General features: G+C 45.4%; 1 protein-coding gene across 3 annotated transcripts in view; it reads right to left on the bottom strand.

Moving 5' to 3' along the window:
* XRN1 (5'-3' exoribonuclease 1) overlaps positions 1-21299 on the bottom strand; it is an 82564-nt gene that overhangs the window by 43163 nt on the left and 18102 nt on the right. For all 3 annotated transcript variants that reach the window (XM_054040055.1, XM_054040054.1, XM_054040053.1), the window contains exons 9-19: positions 13486-13553; positions 9661-9795; positions 8257-8326; positions 7492-7597; positions 6847-6936; positions 6213-6369; positions 5564-5683; positions 4056-4225; positions 2185-2305; positions 1986-2084; positions 766-869 (exon numbers count right to left, since the gene is read on the bottom strand). In XM_054040055.1, coding sequence (XP_053896030.1) covers positions 766-869; positions 1986-2084; positions 2185-2305; positions 4056-4225; positions 5564-5683; positions 6213-6369; positions 6847-6936; positions 7492-7597; positions 8257-8326; positions 9661-9795; positions 13486-13553 — 1240 coding nt within the window. The remainder of the gene's footprint in view (positions 1-765; positions 870-1985; positions 2085-2184; positions 2306-4055; positions 4226-5563; positions 5684-6212; positions 6370-6846; positions 6937-7491; positions 7598-8256; positions 8327-9660; positions 9796-13485; positions 13554-21299) is intronic.

The raw sequence follows: 21299 nt of genomic DNA on the forward strand, positions 1-21299 counted from the left end.
CCTTATGCAAAAGATATATAAAGGGGTGGAAGAGAACAAGGGAGGGAGGAGCCATCATGAAGAATCCCCTAGCTATCACCTGAGCTGCAACAAGAGCTGAACCAGGGGAAAGAATTGTGCCCAGGCCTGGAAGGTGTCCAGTCTGAGAAAAATCTTACTGAAGCATCTCAGAGGGTGAGATTATCTGTATTTAGTTTGATTAGACATAGATTTGCGCATTTTGTTTTATTTTGCTTGGTGACTTACTTTGTTCTGTCTGTTACTACTTTGAACCACTTAGATCCTACTGTCTGTATTTAATAAAATCACTTTTTATTTAGTAATTTACTCAGAGTATGTATTAATACCTGAGGGATCAAACAACTGTGCATATCTATCAGTGTTATAGAGGGCGAACAATTTATGAGTTTGCCCTGCATAAGCTTTATGCAGGGTAAAACGGATTTATCTGGGTTTAGACCCCACTGGGAGTCGGGCATCTGAGTGCTAAAGACAAGCACACTACTGTGAGCTGTTTTCAGGTAAACTTGCAGCTTTGGGACAAGTGATTCAGACCCTGGGTCTGTGTTGGAGCCAGACAGGAGTGTCTGGCTCAGCAAGACAGGGTACTGGAGTCCTGAGCTGGCAGGGAAAACAGGAGCAGGGGTAGTCTTTGCACATTGGGTGGCAGCTCCCAAGATCCAACCCGTCACATGTAGCCTTTGGAACATTTGGGAAAGTAAACGAGTAACATAGGCAGACAACTTTCCATGCAATTGTTCTTACTTAGTTTCTCCATCTGACACAGAAATAACTCTGGCTTCTTCAAGGTGTGGCCAGTTAACAAAAACAGACTTCCCAAGCACCAAACTGGCTACATTTTCTACAGACTGAAAAACAAAAGTTACTCTACTTCAGTTATTCTACCAAACAAATAAAATTACTGCAATATTTGTCTATAAAACAGGAAATTAACATGAAAGCATTATTGACTATAATAAAAAATTCTAATTTGAAAGTGGTATCAGTTTATGTCATACACAATGAAAAGCCTTAAGAGCTTTTAACACATTCACTTTGGATTGTGATACTTATTGTATACTTACGGAAGCCACCATCCTCCCCAAGCTTCAAAGCCTGAGCCGCTACATCTACACAGCTATTTTTAGTGCAGTAGTGCAAGCCCCACGAGCCCAAGTCTGTGTCCCAGGCTGGGAGGTTCACTTTCATGAGCTGTGTAGATACTCTCTCTAATGCTAACTGGAAGGGTAACTTCCAATATTTTAAAATGGGGACAAAATCCAAATCCTCCAACAAATTCCCACTAACCAAGGACATTTAATCACCCTAATTTCTCCTCCCACACCCTACCCTTTATCATTTAATCTCTTTTACTACTGACTACAGTGCCTTTTATTAAAGTTTTTTTTCTGTGAGCTTATATAGGTAACCATCTCCAAATGTACAGTGAAACCTGTCATGAGACTACTTGAATAACTAGTAGAAATGAGAAGGCAATATGACCTAAAGGTCTGAGCCTGGGACTGAAACACAAGAACTCCAGGAGTTCTAATTCCAGCTTCTCTAGTGATTTGTTCTCTGGCCTTGGGCATGTAACAGCCTCTGTCTGCCTCACAGTTTCTCCCTCTGTACAAATGCAAGGGAAACTTATTTACCTCATACATTGTTTTGCAAAAATTAGAGTGTAACACATTTATGCAAAGCTCCATGTGTACGCCAAGCATTACTGCTTGCCTAACAGGGACTGAACAAAATTATACCAAGTATCTTGGTAACAATTTAAATTGGTTATTTAACACATGGGGTTGCCTATGAGAGGTGGTCCCTAGGGCAGGTTTCACTGTACGTATTTTTCTCCTTTGATTTTCACCTATGATAACACAACACAGGAGGTGATATAAATAACCTAACCTTAATTTCTCATTGGGCATATTTAACTAATATAGTGCATAATTAAGACTATCATTAGAAAGAGAGATACTTACCGGCTCTTTTGAATCCTTGTCACATATGATTTCTAACAGCATATTCTCACCATGGCTGCTCTGCTGGAATACTTGTACCCCACTTTTTTTAAGATAGAACTAGGTGAGAGAAAGACAGCACACAAAACCTATGTCAAATCTTTCCCTAATAATTTGTGAAATAGTTGGAGTGAAATGCCAAAGTATAGTAATCATTTACCTTATGTGCAATATGTTTTAGAGTAGGAAACCCACAAAAATACAATGCGCTTGTGTTAACTTTAGTTATCTTATTGTGGATTATTTCTACATGCCAGGCATCCAAAGATATTGTTTTATACCTAGAAAATAAAAATATTAATAAAAACAATGTATTTACTAAAACAACTTCAACAAAGAATATCATGATATTAAGGAAAAGTTAGTTCTCAACATGTGTACTGGAGAAAACTACTTTCAAACTCTTCCTAAAAAAATCTCTCTTTAAACATGATCTCATGTCCTTCACGGATAATTAAAGCCAGTAAAGAGATGTTAATAATCATAATCAAAAATGGGCTTCTTTGTTGAGCCATCTGTCAGACATGCAAGCAGTGGTTAGGCCCTGCTCAAGAAACCATTTTTGGACATTAACAACCTCAGTAATTGCCATCATCTCTGACTTTTCTAAAAGGTTATCAAGAAGTGATGATGAGTTAATTCGAGCAATTTCTTTCAATCTTATCAAATTGGGATTGTATTTGACTATGACTGGAACAAAGACGGTTATCCATGGATTATCTACTTCTAACAATAGACAAGGGTATGGAATTCATGCTGATTTTATTAGATCTATTAATAGCTTTTAATTTAATTAACCGTGATGCATGGACAACAAGCCTGCAAGATCTTGTACTAGTCCTTCAATGGGTGTGCGCACACACTGAGGTCCCATAAAGTATTGTTGGGCAACTAAAAAGCCTCCCTATAGGCCCTCACTTGTGGAGTCCAATCTTGTTATCCCACCTTTCAATGAGTATGTAAAGGTGCTAGGAGAGTGAGACTCAGTTCTGTGTCATTGATATACTCAACTGTGTTGACTGCTCATCAACCAGAGAGGTTACTGGCTCATTTCTTTCTCTGAGCACGACAAAAATAGGGATATGGATGAAAGGCAGCTTGCCATGACTCAGTTCAGATAAAACTGAAGTAGTGTCTGCTGGCCAGAGGAAGAAATAGGAGCAATAGGTGTAAACAGTATATACATATTATACAGAGAGTATAATACTTGCCTTTTAACCAAATATTTTACAGACTCACAGTCTTATTAGAGTCATCGTTATTGCAAAATTCTAAGATAGTAAAGGTGGCACACAGTACCTTTCATCATCTAAGGATCTTCATTCCTCTCTAATTGGAACCTTACAATAATACTCCCTTGCCTTCACTACCTCCAAGCTAGACTATTGAAAATATATTTTTCTTAGGGCTATCCTTGAAGATCACCTAGAAGCTCCTGTTCATAAGTACAGCTGTCTGCTTCCTGAGTGAGACAAATAAATCACTTAACACCTGAGCTTAACCCTCTGCACTGTTTGAGCACAATTCAAAATGCTAGTGATAATCTTTAGCACTCTAGTGCTTTAGAACTGGTGTGCTGAGGAACCGCCTCTACCCAGGTATTTACATCATTCTCTTCACAGTCCTCACCCTATACCTCACTGTCACAGTTGAGAATCTCTGGGACGCTCTTGAGGTCATATCCTGGGTCTTACCTTCATAAGACTGGTAGCAAGGCTCTCAGAGCATCCCACCTTGGGAATCTGCTTCCCTTAGTGCCTTGAGAGTCACCAAACCTGCAGACCATTGCATAAGGCATGTAGTTTAGTGTCTGGTTAATTTGTTTTGCAAAATGTGGCTGCTCTGGCTTTTAGCAACTATGACTATTATCATTCATCGTGGGCAGCACAATTAAGTGTCTGTTTTTACTGTTTCTGTACCAATTGTTAGATGCTGTGACTAAAATGCTAGGAAAAAATATAAAAATTCTAAAAACAGGTTATCCAAATATTTTTTAGTTGATCCACTATAGAATAATTACTACCGAATTACCTGGTGTGGCATCTTTGTATAGCAGGGAACTTCTCTGGCCATGGTGACAGGTATTTGAACTCTGTGTCTTTGTCATACCAGTACATTAGGCACTCACTGTGAGTATTCCTTCGCTTCTCATCTTCCAATAGGCACTTGTTGCAAGATTCCATGGCTTGCAGCAATCGTTTCTAAATTAAAAATTCCACTAGTAGTTAATTTTTTTATTAAATTAAATATTTTAAAACTCGTGGTCAAAGTGAGCAATCAAAAATATTTCAAAGGAAAAAAGTATAATCTTCCTGACTCAAGATTCCCACTCTACTTAAAAACCGCATCTGCTATTCAAGTCAATCATCCCAGCTTTCTCACTTCAAGAATTTATCTCCAAGGCAGGTGGATATCTGCACTTTGCTGGCCAACATAACTAGCGGATAAGTGCTTCCTGCTTTTTATCCTGCTCCCATCTAGAACAAAATAAAATGATTAACTTGGAATCTGTCTGGGGCATGAAAACTGGACACAAATTTGCCATAATGTAAAATTCACTTCATCCTCTTCCAGTTTAAATTTAACATACACAACAAAATCCGAACAGATTCTGCTGGACAATGCCAGGTAACAGGCTGTGAACCTCACAGAAATTGTGTAATGACTACTGTAGATGCAGATACTCATATGTATAATCATTACATTCCCCTAGGTCTTCCATATAATAGTCACCATGTGAACAGTCATTTGCTCCCCATATCTCAGAAACTCATCAAGGCCCCTAATCGTGCTCTGAGAAGCACGCAAAGCCCTCCAGTTCTCAGTGCAGGACCTGAGCCTTCATGACTCTACTCGGCTTTTCTCTACTTATTATTTTCCTTTCTGGGTATCCTGTTATTATGATGATAATTTCTTTCATTCTTTGACCGGCTCAATCTTAATTTCATACAAACTGCTATACTGTCAAGTGTTACCTTGTATGCAAAAAAAAACAACAACAACAAAAAAAAACCTTGATCATGTTATTACTTTTACCTTTGCTTTAATAATAATGACAAATACTTTGAACCAAATTGAAATTTTAAATGTTTCCCTTTAAAGTCTTCTGCTTATTACTGTTTGTTCATATCAAGTGATTCTTCTTCTATGTAGATTTTGTCCAAGCGGCTTTTTTTGTACATTGGTGTAGTTATGAAAAAATAAGGAGTCTTTATGGAAAAAAATATTTCCAACTAAAACAAGCCACCTACTTACAATGCCAACAATCAGAGAAAGCCAATTTTTCAAGTTTAAATTACTACTCCTTCCAAAGCGAAGGTTGCTTGTAGAAATGTAACTACCAATATTCTGAATTAAAAACATTATATTTTAAACTTTAAGGTTAACTGTGAATTTCCAGGCAACACGTTTACATTTTTCAATGTCCTAATAATCATATGCCAATTTAAAAACATTTATTTACAATCTTAACTGTAACTTATGCAAGAGTTTGTGTGGGTTTGGTTACACATTTTTTTTCATGAGTTGAAAGCACTCACCTCATCAATAAATGGGATTAATACTACTGCTTCCCATTCTTGTTGTTTTCCATTTAAGTCTGTTTTAAAGTCTGGAGGATAGTATTCTATGATTGGAGAATCTTCACTAGTCATCAAATGCTAGAAAATCAGAAAGCAATACAACAGGGGAATTCAGTCTGGCTATATTTTCATAGATAATTTAAGATTCAGTCTAGGATGACAAAACAGGTGAGGCATGATGTTAAATCAAAGTAAAGGCTAAACTGGAATGAACTGATAGTTTAACTGCCTCATTCAGAAATTACATAGTGCATCCAAAGATTGTATTAGAATAATTTAGTAAATGTTATGCTTTAAAATCATATAATTACAATCTAAATGTCAAGCTCAGTTTGACAACAGGAACAGAAAAGATAGCAGAAGGAAGTTTCTTATTTAAAAAAATAATAGGTATACCAGACCCCCGCATTAACGCGGGGTTTTGGATCCATGCGTGGTCCTGCGTTAACGCGGGGACCACGTTACCGTGGATTCCAATGATGGTAAGTAAATTTGGGATCCATGCGCAGTCCTGCACTATAACCGAATTTGCACTATATGGACACGCGTTCTAGCGCGGGTCTGCAGTATATGATAAAACTGGTAAAAATCAAATTATAAAGCCTACCTCGTAGCATTTAGGTAGCAGATCTTTGCTAGCTGCTGGAAGTACTGCTAGAAGCTGTTCAAATGGCATGAAAGGTTTTCCTAACTCAAACTGGATTTTGAGTTTACTGATATTGCGAATGTCTGATAGGTAAGGTGCATAATGATAAGGATAATACCTACAGAAGAAAAAAAAGTAATTTGAGTTAATTTCAGTACTGCAACATATACCGTACAGAGGCAAACAAACATACATTAAATCAGGGATTGGCAACCTTTCAGAAGTGGTGTGCTGAGTCTTCATTTATTCACTCTAATTTAAGGTTTCGCGTGCCAGTAATACATTTTAACGTTTTTAGAAGGTCTCTTTCTATAAGTCTGTAATATATAGCCAAACTATTGTTGTATATAAAGTAAATAAGGTTTTTAAAATGTTTAAAAAGCTTCATTTAAAATTAAATTAAAATGCAGAGCCCCCCGGACCAGTGGCCAGGACCTGGGCAGTGTGAGTGCCACTGAAAATCAGCTCGCGTGCCACCTTCGGCGCACGTGCCATAGGTTGCCTACCCCTGCATTAAATGGTGTCAATATATTACTCAAAGTTTAGTTGATCCCAACACAACTCAGGATCTCTCATCTGACATTCATTCTCTTACCAGCTCCATGACTGAACCCCATGGTAGTAATAGTGCAAAATCCACTGTATTGCCTGGACATAACATTCAGCCTGATCAGCCAGGAAGTCACTTAAAAGAGAAAGAAATGTTACGTATTGATTTTTTCCTTGTTTATTTACTTTTTACTAATATATGATTCAAGGGAAAGCTTCTTGAACAATTAGCAACTACACTGTCTTCTGGGCCCCTTTTGGAGTCATATCAATGGATCTTCCTTCTGGCACAGGAGGGCTTATCATGGCACACTTCTCAGTTGACTAATACCTCTGGCTGATACAAAAAGAAGTGTCATGGCTATAGCTTAAAACCAAGAACTCCTTTCCTGAGGACTGGATATGCTGCCTTAGATTCCAGATACTGAGGGTATGTCAACATACAATTAGACACCTGCAGCTGACCCATGCAAGCTGACTTGGGCTCGCAGGGCTTGGGCTAAGGGGCTGTTTAACCGAGGTGTTGAAGTCTGGGCTTGGGCTGGAACCCGGACTCTAGGACTCTGCAGGTGGGGGGGGGGTCCCAGAGCTGGTCCAGCCAGTCACAGATCTTTAATTGCAGTGTAGACATATCTTAAGAGACTTGTCTTCTGTATTTTAAAAAGTGAAAGCAAGCTCAGTATAGACTTACTCTGAAACTACTTCCACACCCATCTTAGTCATATAATACGTTCTCTTGTATTGCCTGAACTCAGTCTCAAACAGGTCTTCATCTTCTTGTTCATCTTCCAATGCATCTGAAATGAAGCCAATAAAGAGACTGGATTAACATTCATTTCTTAGCCAAAAGATTTTAGACTGTTCAGTGTTGACATTGTTACTGTAGTTTTATTCCTGAATTCACAGTTGAAGAGAAATATTCCTTTCTGTACAGGAAGAGAATGAACAATAAAACATGTATCATTCGGTCCAAAACCTTACTGGATTAAGAGTCTGCAAATGGTCAAAGGTTGTAAAAGTTATACAATTTGCCACTATGTGCTCTGTGACCAGAAAAAACTTATGGGAGCAGCCTAAATGCTGTCAGAAAATAATAATCTGCACACTTATAATTTGAACCAAAATATGGCAAAGATGTAATAGTGACTTCTAATATCACTAAAAATTCATTGTTTTTATAAACTGACCAATATATTTCAATTTATAAATGAAAAAAATTACATATCCTATGCTTTGGTGCTTTGGACTAGTTTTAAAACTCAAACGCACAAGCAAAAAAGTAAATCCATTATTTTTGTCCTCACCCACATAGGTTACTAGGAAAAAATATATTGCTGTTATTTTTTTAAGTTGTATTTGTTTGCACTTCCTTACCAATTCACAATTGGTTTCCCAAATATTTGTACAGATCATCAGGGTTCTACTGTATGTATTCTGCATAATACTTTGCACTTACTTTTAGAAGAAGTCATAATTCCATCCTCAGTTTTCTCTAGAGCAGCCAAACACATGGAGTTTTCCTGAACCTATTAAAATTATGAATTCACAGTTGAGATAAAAAAAACAAGAAATACATGGCAATATGTAGGTAACATAACACATTACCATTTAATGTGCAACTTAAAAACTAAGATGCTGAAGAAATTTTTTACTTTTTAAAACAAACACCAAAAGAGTTGCACTTGTTTTGCCCTATAACTGTTTTTCAAAAATGCTTTATATATACATACATACACACACAGAGTTTTTTTTTTAAAGGAACTATGAGGAAAAAAAACTTTAAAATATTGTTTAATATCTATGTCTGATTAAAAAGCCTCTAAAAAGGGGGGCAGATGGAATTTATTTGATCACACTGGCCAATTATTGTCTTCATTTGGGTGCTACATTTTTCTTCACTTATAGTAGGTGCCCGTGACATCATCAGCCCCTAATCTAGCCACTTTTCCACAGTAGCCGTGAAATTAGCCTTCTGAGCAGCTGTCACTGACATTTTATGGATTAATCAAAAAGGTTATCTACTACTGTACAGCTACCCTCCACATCTATGACAGATGAGAAAGTATCCAAGAGTACAGCTAATCATATTAAAACATATGCATTTTAAAGCATATGGCTTACTCTTACAAAACTGAAACAGTACTAGTGAGTGGCAGAGTTAAGTACACTGATGGAGTTGATCACAGCTGAGTTTCATGCTGCTGCTGCTGCTACTACTGTCAGTACCACTGGAAAAATGCCACTGTGCAGAAATAAGAGTGGTCCACTTCTGTTGCTGAAGGCATATAGGAGGGGCAGACAGAATAGAAAATGTGAGGTTGGGGACATAGACAAAAATAGAGGAAAGAGTTAGTGCAAGAGAAAGAAGGTAATACCTTTTAAGTGACTTTAAAACAGCATTGCCATTTTGATGTAAAATCTAAGATATCAGCTCTGATGGAGCAAGCTGTTTACTTAATCAGCATCAAACATCTGACTGACACACCCATCTTCTGAGCTGCCAAGACTAACTTTCACAGTATGACTTCTCCCTCTGAATGATGTTCAATAGCAGCTGATGGAAAGACACACTGATTTCTATCTTTTATTTTTTTTTAAAAGTATGTGCTTAATTTGAGAAAAATGGCACTGGAAAGTGCGTATGAATGTATAAGTATGTATAAGACAGATATATCGCTCAACAAATATTAAATTTTTCCATCATTTCTGATTTCTAAAAAAACAGAAGTAAAAAATATAAAATACCACAACATTTAACAGTTTGAGATTTTAAAAATAATTTAACAGATCTTTACTCATATGTTTTGACAAATAGCTGAATATTTCTACATTTTCAGAGCTGTACATTTAAAATACCAACCTTCTGTTTCTTTTGCTTATGGCTTCTTGCTTCTTCTGCTGCGATACCAGCTGCCTCATTGAGGTATTTATTGCCTACTTTGCTTTCAAACCATTTTAGGTCTACAAAGACTTCGCTGAAATGTTCACGATCAAACTGTGTACAGAGATTAAAGTAAATTTAGAAAAATTATTTTAAAAAGGCGATGTACACTATTGCTGAATGAACACTAGCATATGAAACAGAAAATGCAAGCCATTTTTGTCATCTGTAAGAGCTGCATTAGATTACATAAAATGTTATCTGCACATGAATGTTTAACCCATGAGCGGAGGCAATCTAACATGAACCACCTCTTATTATAGAGGCAGAAAATGTATATTGAAAACCTACTTTTTCTTTTTCTTGTAACCTGAAACAGTTTAAAGAAATTAGACGATTTTTGAATTATATTATCCATCCTACAATATCATAGAATCACAGAACTGGAAGGGACCTCAAGAGGTCTTCTAGTCCAGTCGCCTGCACTCAAGGCAGCACTAAGTATTACCTAGACCAGTGGTCTCCAACCTTTTTACGCCCAAGATCACTTTTTGAATTTAAGGGGCAACCCAGGATCTACCCCGCCCCTTCTCCAAAGCCCTGCCTCACTCACTGCACGCCCCCCTCCATCACTCACTCTCCCCCACCCTCATTCACTGGGCTGGGGTAGGGGGTGCGGGCTTTGGACTGGAGCCAAGGGAGCTCTGGGCTGAGTCTGGGGCAGGGCGTTGGGGTGCAGGAGGGGATGAAGGGTGCAAGCTCTGGGAGTTTGGGTGCAGGAGGGGGCTCCGAACTGGGGCAGAGTGTTGGGGTGCAGAAGGAGGTATGGGGTGCTGGCTCTAGGAGGGGATCAGGGCTGGGGCTTGGGATGCAGGAGGGGGCTCAGGGTGCAGGAGGGTGTATGGGGTGCTGGCTCCAGGAGGGGGCTCAGGGCTCGAGTGTGGCTTCCTGCCAGGCAGCACTTACCTCCGGCAGCTCTTCGGCAGCTCCCGGTTGGTGGTGCAGCGTGGCTGCCGCTAAGGCAGGCTCCCTGCCTACCCCAGCCCCACACCACTCCCGGAAGGGGCCAACACGCCCCTGCAGCCCTTGGGGGTCGGGGGACGGGATGGCACGTGGCTCCGCTCACTGCCCCTCCCTGCAAGCACCATCCCCGCACCTCCCATTGGCCACAGTTCTCCATTCCCGGCCAATGGGAACTGCAGGGGTGGTGCTTGCATGCAGGAGCAGCGCGTGGAGGGAGACACCCCCCAACCCCCGGGGCTGGGCTGGCTGCTTCCGGGTGTGGCGTGGAGCAAGCAGGGTACCTGTCTTAGCGGCAGCTCCGCTGTGCCGCCGGAGATCTCAATCGACTGGGAGATACTCTAGAATCGACCAGTCAATCGCGATTGACTGGCTGGTGACCACTGATCTAGACCATCCCTCTCTAATCTGCTTTTAAAAATCTGCAATGACGTAGATTCCACAACCTCCCTAGGCAATTTATTCCAGCGCTTAAACCACCCTGACAGGAAATTTTTCCTAATTTCTAACCTAAACTGACTTCGCTGAAATTTAACCCCGTTGCTTCTTGTACTATCCTCAGGAGTTAGAGAGAACATTTTTTCTCCCTCCTCCTTGTAACAACCTTTTATGTACTTGAAAACTGTTATGTTCTCCCTCAGTCTTCTCTTCTCCTGACTAAACAACCCTATTATTTCAATCTCAACTCATAGATCATGTTTTCTAGACCTTTAATTTTTTTTTCTCTTCTCTGGACTTTCTTTAATTTGTCCACATCTTTCCTGAAATGTGGAGCCTAAAACTGGACACACTACTCCAGTTGAGGCCTAATTAGTGTGGAAAGCAACAAAGTGTGGAGTAGAGCATAAGGATGTAAAATACTAAATAGTTAAACAGTTAAAACATTAGTCTTACTGGTTAACTGACCATAACCATTAGCCCTCAGCCCCAGGCCAGTGGCGTGGGCCCGCCAGCCCCAGCCATGCAGGGCCAGCCGGAGCAGCCCCACCTGCAGAGCCCTCAGACCCTCTCCCTTTAATCAGTTAACCATTTAAATGACATAATTTTAATAGTTTAAATGGTTAACTTTTTAAACGAATATTTACATTTCTAGCAGAGCAGAATTACTTCTTGTGTCCTGCTTACAACACTCCTGCGACGACATCCCAGAATTATGTTTGCTTTTTTTAACAACAGTTTTCCACTGTTGACTCATATTTAGCTTGTGATCCACTGTGACCCCCAGATCCCTTGCTGCAGTATTCCTTCCTAGGCAGTCATTTCCCATTTTGTAACTGATTGCTCCTTCACTATAGCGAAGTGGAGTACTTTGTATTTGTCCTTATTGAATTTCATCCTATTTATTTCAGATCATTTCTCCAGTTTGTCCAGATCATTTTGAATTTTAATCCTAACCTCCAAAGCACTTGCAACCCCTCCCAGCTTGGTATCGTCCACAAACTTTATAAGTATACTCTCTATGCCATTATCTAAATCACTGATGAAGATATTGAATGGAACCAGACACAGGACCAATCCGTGCAGGACCCCACTCGATATGCCCTTATTCCCTATCGGTATGAACCAATGATAGCTCTGGGAATGTTTTTTCAACCAGTTATGCACCAACCTTATTGTAGCTCCATCTGGGTTGTATTTCCCTAGTTTGTTTATGAGAAGGTCATGCAAGACAGTATCAAAAGCCTTACTAAAGTCAAGATATACTACATGTACCACTTCCCTCCTATCCACAAGGCTTGTTACCCTGTCAAAGAAAGCTATTAGGTTGGTTTGACACAATTTGTTTTTGACAAATCCATGCTATTATTTATCACCTTATTATCTTCAAGGTGTCTGCTAACTGATTGCTTAATTATTTGCTCCATAATCTTTCCGAGTACTGAAGTTAAGATGATTGGTCTGTAATTCCCCAGGATGTCCTTACTCCCCTTTTTATAGATTGGCACTATATTTTCCCTTTTCCAGTCCTCTGGAATCTCACCCATGTGAGATAATGTACCATCTTATGTCTAGGTACATTATAGAATGTCAATAGTTTTTGGGTCAAATGTTCATGTGCAGATAACCCCTTATCCACATTGATATGGTTCATGCCTTTTGTCACTTCTAGGACAGATTACTGCAATGTACCATAATGGGGCTGGCTCTTGAAAGCCACCTGGATTGCTTCAGCTAGTGCAGACTGCTGCTGCCCATCTTTGTGTGCTTCTAACACTTCCATACTCTAAACTGATTCCCCATTTGATTTCAGGTGCAATATAAGATAATGGTTATAATCTAAAGCCAATTACTTAATTTTCTGCCTCTCTTCCCAAAATCTATTATGACAATCAGATCAGATGGCAATTGGTTGGATTGTGTGACAAAAGTGCAACTGGCAGCAGGGTCCTCATCTACAGAATTTGCTCCATCTAGTGGTTTATCAGAGCTAGAGTATGGTGCTTTCCTGGCTAAAGTTCAAGGCATATTTAAATAAGGCTTTTATGTAAAACTGAGGGACAGATCCTCAACTAATATAAGTTTCTATAGAGTCATTCTGTAAAAGATTCAGGGGCAGACTCTTAGCTGATGCTAATTGTCAAGAGTTCTATAGATTAAATCTTCTATGCAGCAGTGAGATAGCTCCTTGGGTGAATGCACTTCAGCTTTTGTCCAAAATAGGAGGCTTGAACTCACTATGAAGACTGTATTTTGATTGCGTATTTTTAAAAGTATGAGGCACTCAGACACTATAGTGATGGGCACCCCTATAATATATACACAGTACAAATAAAGGTTACTTACATCTGACAGTTTTGTAAGATATTTCTCAAAGCGTTGTAAGTTCAGATGCCCACTTTCATTAATGTAGCCTATTGGGGAAAAAATCATGTATGTATTTAAAGACTTACATTAAAGTTCTATGTGCAATAATACCCAATAAAATCTTCTCCAGTAAAATTGCAAATCTTTCTAACACATCTGCTGAGGATGTCAATCAAATCTAACAGCAACAAAAATTAACTGTCCTTACTTTCAAACAACTGAAGTTAATGTACATTCTAAAACTCTTCATAATAATTTGTTCACTGATGACCAATTAGTGCATATAGGATTGAAACTGAACATTCCCACCTGAATATTCTCCCACTGAAGCCTAGACACTACAATTTTTCATATTTTAGTTTCCATAGAAAACTCCTTCTCTTCACCCAATACCCCATCCAGTTTTCTCCACCCACTGTTCCACTACAGGCCTGAAACTCCATTAACCCTCTGCAATTTCTTAATATTTTAAAGATGCTATACAATACTTTCTTTGTTCTCCCAATACAGATTGGATACAATACTCTCATCTAAAGTCTACATATTTACCTGTGATTTCTCCATGCTACCCACTAAACAAATAATCTCAAAAACTACAGTTTATGGATAGACTTCATAACTTGTGACAGCCACATTGGAAAAAGTAAATATAGCTCTCCCATAAAAAGGAATCTTGAAAATAATAAGATATTAGTAATAAAACTGATGTATCATGTAAGCATTCTGGGGCAAGTGACAAAAAGTTTTGGTAGCTCACAGATTTATCGGTGAGAAAGCAATACGAGACATCACTCATATCATTGCAGTCTTTGCCCCTTCCCATACTTTTTCTGGATCTTTTTTTTTATTCTTGCCAGGCCAATAGCAACAAACAGTAATGCTGTGAAAAAGTGTTAATACCCATGGAATCAGATACAAAAAAAAGAAAAGGCTGTTACCCGTTCCATAACTGGTGTTCTTTGAGATGTGTTGCTCATGTCTATTCCACAGTAGGTGTGTGTGCGTGCCACGTGCACCGGTGCTGGAAGTTTTTCCTTTCGCAGTACCCGTAGGGGGGAGCACCGCTGCGACCCCTGGAGTGGTGCCTCTATATCGTGCTATAAGGGGAGCCATGTGCTTCCCCCCCCGCTCGGTTCCTTCTTGCCGGACAACTCCGACAGAGGGGAAGGAGGGCAGGATGTGGAATAGACATGAGCAACACATCTCAAAGAACACCAGTTACGGAACAGGTAACTGTCTTTTCTTCTTTGAGTGATTGCCCATGTGTATTCCACAATAGGTGATTCCAAGCCTTATCTGTTGGAGGTGGCCAGGAGTTCACGAGTTCCCGGGACGCAGTACCGCTCTGCCGAACCCGGTGTCATCCCTAGTTTGGGAGACGATTGCATAATGCGCAGTGAATGTGTGAACTGAAGACCAGGTGGCAGCCCTACAGATGTCCTGGATAGGGACATGGACTACATAGGCAGCTGACGAGGCCAGAGCTCTCGTTGAGTGTGCCCTGATGATCGGTGGCGGGGGAACCCCTGCCAGATCATAGCACGTGTGTATGCACGAGGTGATCCAGCGAGAAAGGCGCTGGACGGAAATGGGCTGCCCCTTCATACGCTCGGCCAAGGCAACGAAGAGTTGCGAGGATTTTTGGAACGGTTTAGTCCGATCCAGGTAGAAGGCCAGTGCCCTACGCACATCAAGCGTATGAAGGCAGTGTTCTTCATTGGAGGAATGGGGCTTGGGACAGAGCACTGGGAGAAAGATGTCCTGTTCCATATGGAAGGCAGAGACCACGTTCGGGAGGAATGCAGGGTGTGGGCGATGCTGGACCTTATCCTTGTGGAAGACCATATATGGAGGTTCCGAGGTCAAGGCCCTGAGCTCTGAGACACGTCGGGCCGATTTGATTGTTACAAGGAAGGCTACCTTCCATGAGAGGTGAGACAAGGAACATGTGGCCAAGGTTTCAAAGGGAGGCCCCGTGAGGTGGGACAAGACCAGGTTTAGGTCCCATTGCAGTACAGGGGATCTAGCATACGGGAATGAACGGTCAAGGCCTCTCAGGAAGCGATAGGTCATAATATGGGAGAAGACCGAGTGCCCTTGCACCGGCAGGTGGAAGGCCGACATGGCCCCAAGTGTACCCTGACAGAGGCGGGTGCCAGCCCTTGGGTCCTAAGGATAAGCTGGAGCGGTGCAGACGATGGGGAGACTCCCCGCTCCCCCACCCACCTGGAAAATCGGGACCACCTCGCCAGGTACGTCCAGTGTGTGGACGGCTTCCTACTTTCCAGGAGGACCTGCCTGACTTCCTCGGAATACCTCCTCTCCTCGTCTAGCCACTGAGCAGCCATGCTGTCAGGTGGAGAACGGCCAGATTGGGATGAAGAAGGCGGCCCCCATCCTGGGAGAGGAGGTCCGGGCGTAGCAGCAACCTCCTCAGAAGGGCTGCCAGTAGGGTCCCGTACCAGTGTTGATGGGGCCAGGCTGGGGCCATAAGGATGATACGCTTTGTCTGTTTTCATTTTTTCTAGGACTTTGCCTATAAGGAGAAATGGTGGAAAAGCATAGAAAAGCTGGTCCAACCACTGCAGGAGGAAGGCATCTGAGATCGCGTCCCTTCCCAACCACCACCCGCCTCCCGGAACAAAACCGGGGGGCAACGCTGTTTCTGGTGGGTCGCGAACAGGTCCATGTAGGGAATTCCCCACTCTCGGAAGAGCCGGTGAGTGACCTCCGAGTGGAGAGACCACTCGTAATGGGGGGAGAAAACCCTGCTAAGGCGATCGGCCTGTGTATTGCGGGCGCCTGGTAGGTGGAAAGCCCTCAGGGAGATGTCGTGGGCTATACAGAATTCCCACAGGCTCAGAGCTTCCCGGCAGAGGGCCGAGGACCGTGACCCGCCTTGCCTGTTGATGTAGAACATCACGGCAGTGTTGTCCGTAAGGACTCTGGCCTTGCCGCGAAGCTGCGTGACAAAAGCTACACACGTCAACCGTATCGCCCTGAGCTCCCTGACATTTATATGGAGGGACAGGTCTGAGGTTGACCACATCCCTTGGGTTTACATGTTCCCTATGTGGGCTCCCCAGCCCAAGTCCGACGCATCGGACACCAGGTCTATTGACGGGGCTGTCTCCCGGAAAGGAACCCCTTGGAGCATGTTGTCCGTGGAGGACCACCATTGTAGGAAGGCGTTTACCCGGGTCGGTACCATGAGGACCTTATCCAGACCGTCCCGGGCCTGGGAGAACTGGGAGGCTAGCCATAGCTGGAGGGGCCTCATTTGGAGCCTGACGTGGCAGACCACATACGTGCACGCCGCCATGTGCCCTAGGATCTGAAGGCACGCCCTTGGTTGTCATCGGAAAAGTCGTGACCAAGGCGATGAGACCTTTGAGGGTTTCAAACTTGCCCACTGGGAGAGAGGCTATGGCCCTTAACGAGTCCAGTAGTGCCCCTATGAATTCTATGCACTGCATGGGGACTAGCGTTGATTTGGTCTCGTTTACCAACAGGCCGAGACTGGCGCATGTGGACAGGAGCAGGTCCACATGGGCCCTCACCTGAGACAGTGAGTTGCCCTTGAGAAGCCAATTGTCCACATATGGGAACATCTGGACCCCTTCTCGTCTGAGGCAGGCCGCTACCACCGCCATACACTTTGTGAATACCCTGGGCGCTGTGGATAGGCCAAACGGGAGAACTGTGAACTGGTAGTGGTCAGGCCCCACCAGGAAACGGAGGAAGTGCCTGTGCCCTTCGAAAATATGTATGTGGAAATACGCGTCCTGAAGGTCCAGGGCATGTACCAGCCCCCCGGGTCCAGGGAGGGGATAATAGAAGCCAGGGACACCATGCGGAACTTGGAGCGGACCATAAAATGATTGAGATTCCGCAGATCTAGGATGGGCCTGAGACCCCCTTTCGCTTTTGGGATCAGGAAATATCGGGAGTAGAAGCCCCTGCCCTGGAATTCTACTGGCACTCTCTCCACTGCCCCCAGATGTAGTAGTTGTTCCACCTCCTGACCTAGGAGGTGAATGTGCTCCAGGTCCCCCGAGCCCACCAGCGATGGGGGGTGGTTGGGCAGGGGTGAACTGAACTGCAACGTGTAGCCCTTGGAAATGGTGTTGAGGACCCAGTCGTCCGAGGTTATTCGTGCCCATTCCCCATGGAAGGCAGACAAATGGTTGCCGAACACAAACTTTATTAGTGGGGGAGTTTCCATGGCAACTGCCTTGGTGCCCCCCTGCAAATAGTCAAAACCACCTCTTTCCCTGCCTCTTGCCCTTAGAGGGCCCAGGCTGTGGGGCAGAGCGGGACTGTCATTGAGGCTGGCCCTTTTGGTCTCTCGGCCTCTTGTAAGGGGGACTCAGATCTGCTCTGCGTAGGGTGAGTTGACGTCTGCAGTTTGGCTTTGTCCTTAGCCGGAGGGACGTAGAGGCCTAAGGTCTGCAGGTTGGTACAACAGTCTTTCATCCCATGCAGCCTGACGTCTGTTTGTTCGGCAAACAGGGCCTTCCCATCGAACGGCAGGTCCTGCATGAGGGACTGGGCCTCCGCCGAAAGCCTAGACAGGAGGAGCCACGACGCCCTGCACATGGAGATCGCGGAGGCCATCGAGTGAGCCGCCGTATCCGCCGCGTCCGATGCTGCCTGCAGGGCTGCTTTGGCTGCTGTTGCCCCCTTGTCCATCAATGGCTTAAAGTCCTTCCTATCCTGCTCTGGGAGGAGTGGCTCGAACTTTGGCAGGGTCTCCCATCAATTAAAATCTTATCGGCTCAGTAAGGCCTGATGGTTGGCCACCCTGAGCTGGAAACTGGAAGAGGAGTAAAGTTTTCTACCAAAAGAGTCTCGTCTCCTGGCATCTTTATTCGTGGGGGTGGGCTGGCCCTACTGCTCCCAGTGGTTCACCGATTCCACCACCAGGCAGTTAAGTGCCGGGTGAGAATAGAGGCATTCGTGGTTCTTGACCGGCATGAAATACTTCCTCTCAGCCTTCTTGGAAATCGGGGCCAGAGAGGCAGGAGTTAACCACAGGGCATTGGAGATGTTGCCTACTCCTTGGTGAAGGGGTAAAGCCACACGGCCCAGCACCGAGGGGGACAGTACATTAAAGAGGGAATCGGATGGGCCCTCCATCTCCTCAGCCGGCAGCTGGAGGCTTGACGCCACCCGCCTTAGCAGGTCTTGATGCACCCTGAAGTCTTCCTGTGGAGCAGAGGGCGGTGCCGTGATGGTATCATCCAGTGCAGGAGAGGAGGCTGGCACGGGGCTGTGGGCCGCAGCCGCTGCCGGGGGATCAACCCCCAGGTCGGAGTTCAAGCACAGAGCTGACGACTCATGATCTGTCGATCTGTGCCTTGGCCTAGATAGCGAGGCCGACGGGGCCTCGGATGCCCCGGCCACCGAGCGGGTTACCGCCTGGGTGGGCATCAGCGACTACGGTGCCCATTGACACCATTGTCCCTGCCATGGGGCTCCTTGCCACTATCCATGCTGCGGGCCAGGTGGCACTATCTGGTCCGGCTGATCAGTACGGTCCAGCGAGGGTGGCTGGGTGCCGAGGTCACCACCAACCGAACGGTACCATAGGAGCGGTGGGAGCGACAGTGCCTACGACGCCAGGACTGGTACCCCCCGGTGCCTCGACGTCTAGGACCGGTACCCCCCGGAAGTACTGCTCCAAGATTTGCTTTGGCGCTGGAGCTGCGGTGACACGCGGCGGGAGCCCCGTGTGTGACGTCTGATAGAGCGGGAGCGTCGATGTCAGTCGTAATGAGACTGGCTGCGATAGCTGAGTCATGAAGAAGAGCGCCTTTGACGCCTATCTCGGTGCCTGCGCCGGCTGCTGCATGGCGTGGAGGGACCCTGAGACTCCTGCCCGGACGGCACCAAACTGGATAACCTGGCTGGCATCAAGGGTGGTGGACACGAGCTGCGAGTGGACCTGTCGCTGCGTGCAGAACGGGGTAGAGAGCGGTCTTCAGAGTGAGAGCTGCACCGTACCGGGGAGGCCTGTCGCGCACCCAGCGGCGTTTTGCCTTGAGACCAGGGGCCCGCCACCGGTGGCACCCCAGGCACCGGCAAGCTCAAAATGTCTCGAGCTGCCTGTAGAACCTCCTGCGTCGATGGGATCTGGACTGTAAGAGAGGTGCGTGTTGACGCTGCCGGGCTACTCCACTCAGCACAAGTCGGAGGTTTCGAGCCCGGGGGGAATCAAGGGCTGCCCAACGCGGGACCAGCCTCTCCCCCTTCCTTCTCACGGCGCCGCTGCGAAGTCGAGCTCTTCCTTTGCTTCTTGGAAGGGGAGCGGTGCCGACTGGGGAAGGGGGCTTCGCTGCGCACCGACAATGCGGTGCCTGGCGCCGAGTCCGCTAGGCGTACCGAAGTTGGAGCCAGCGCTGATTCCATGAAGAGAGCGCGAAGCCTGATGTCCCTCTCTGTAGCGGGGCGGCCTGGCTTCCAGGCGCCCCAGGAAGCGATGAGCCAGAAAAACCGCCAGAGTGGGCGGAGCCACCGCGGCCTGTCCCCGCCCCCCGGAAGTCAAGGGGCGGGACAGGAAGTATAAAGGCCAGGCCCCAGCGCTCAGTAGCTGGCCGGCAGCGGGAGAGGACAGACGCTGGTGCCCGAGCTCCCGCGGACCTGAGCCTGCCGAGAGCCCGGTATCCCGAGGAGGACTGGCCGAGCCTGCCGAGAGCCCGGTACCCTGAGGAGGACTGGCCGAGCCTGCCGAGAGCCCGGTATCCTGAGGAGCGGTTTGAGCTTCCCCCCGCCAAGGGCCCAGAGGGAGCGACAGACCTACCTGGTGCTCGGGGCCCGGAGGAGCCCATGATCTGCGACCCAGCAGACGGAACTCAGGAGGAGCAGGTACCCATGGAGGAGGAGATGGGAAGTGGCCCGGGGATAGCAGACCCCGAACCCATGTCAGTGTGTTGCGGTCAGGATCCCCACTGACTGCGCGGCAGATGGACTGCTGCGGATAGGGCCCCGGGCTGGAACACAGTGGAGTGGGTGGGCCTGTGTTCCCCCCTGCCACCCCGCACCGGGTGGCAGTCTCTCCTCCTCCTTGTCCAAGGGGCCTGGGCCCCTGACTGACTATTGGTTTGCTGCCCCGCCCTGACCCAGGGCCGGAGCTGTTAATTGTCTGCTCAGCCCCTGCATAAGGGCCTGAGCTCAGAACTGTTAATTGGCCGCTCAGCCCCTGCACAAAGGGCCTGAGCTCAGAACTGTTAATTGGCCGCTCAGCCCCTGCACAAAGGGCCTGAGCTCAGAACTGTTAATTGGCCGCTCAGCCCCTGCACAAAGGGCCTGAGCTCAGAACTGTTAATTGGCCGCTCAGCCCCTGCACAAAGGGCCTGAGCTCAGAACTGTTAATTGGCCGCTCAGCCCCTGCACAAAGGGCCTGAGCTCAGAACTGTTAATTGGCCGCTCAGCCCCTGCACAAAGGGCCTGAGCTCAGAACTGTTAATTGTCTGCTCAGCCCCTGCACAAAGGGCCTGAGCCCAGAACTGTTAATTGGCCGCTCAGCCCCTGCACAAAGGGCCTGAGCTCAGAACTGTGAATTGTCTGCTCAGCCCCTGCCTCGGGGCCTGAGCCCTGAACTGTCAATTGGGTGCTTAGCCCCTACCCAAAGGTCGGGGCCCTGAACTGTTATTCGCTTTGTAGCGGGGCGGCCTGGCTTTCAGGCGCCCCAGGAAGGAACGAGCCCCACCCCGGAACTACTACACTCTCCTTCTTAGTTCATGGCTTAAAAGACCTGCATATCTTGCAACGTTCACTCACGTGAGTTTCGC

The sequence above is a fragment of the Malaclemys terrapin genome, chromosome 9 (genome assembly GCF_027887155.1).
Source record: "Malaclemys terrapin pileata isolate rMalTer1 chromosome 9, rMalTer1.hap1, whole genome shotgun sequence".
Taxonomy (NCBI): Eukaryota; Metazoa; Chordata; order Testudines; family Emydidae; genus Malaclemys; species Malaclemys terrapin.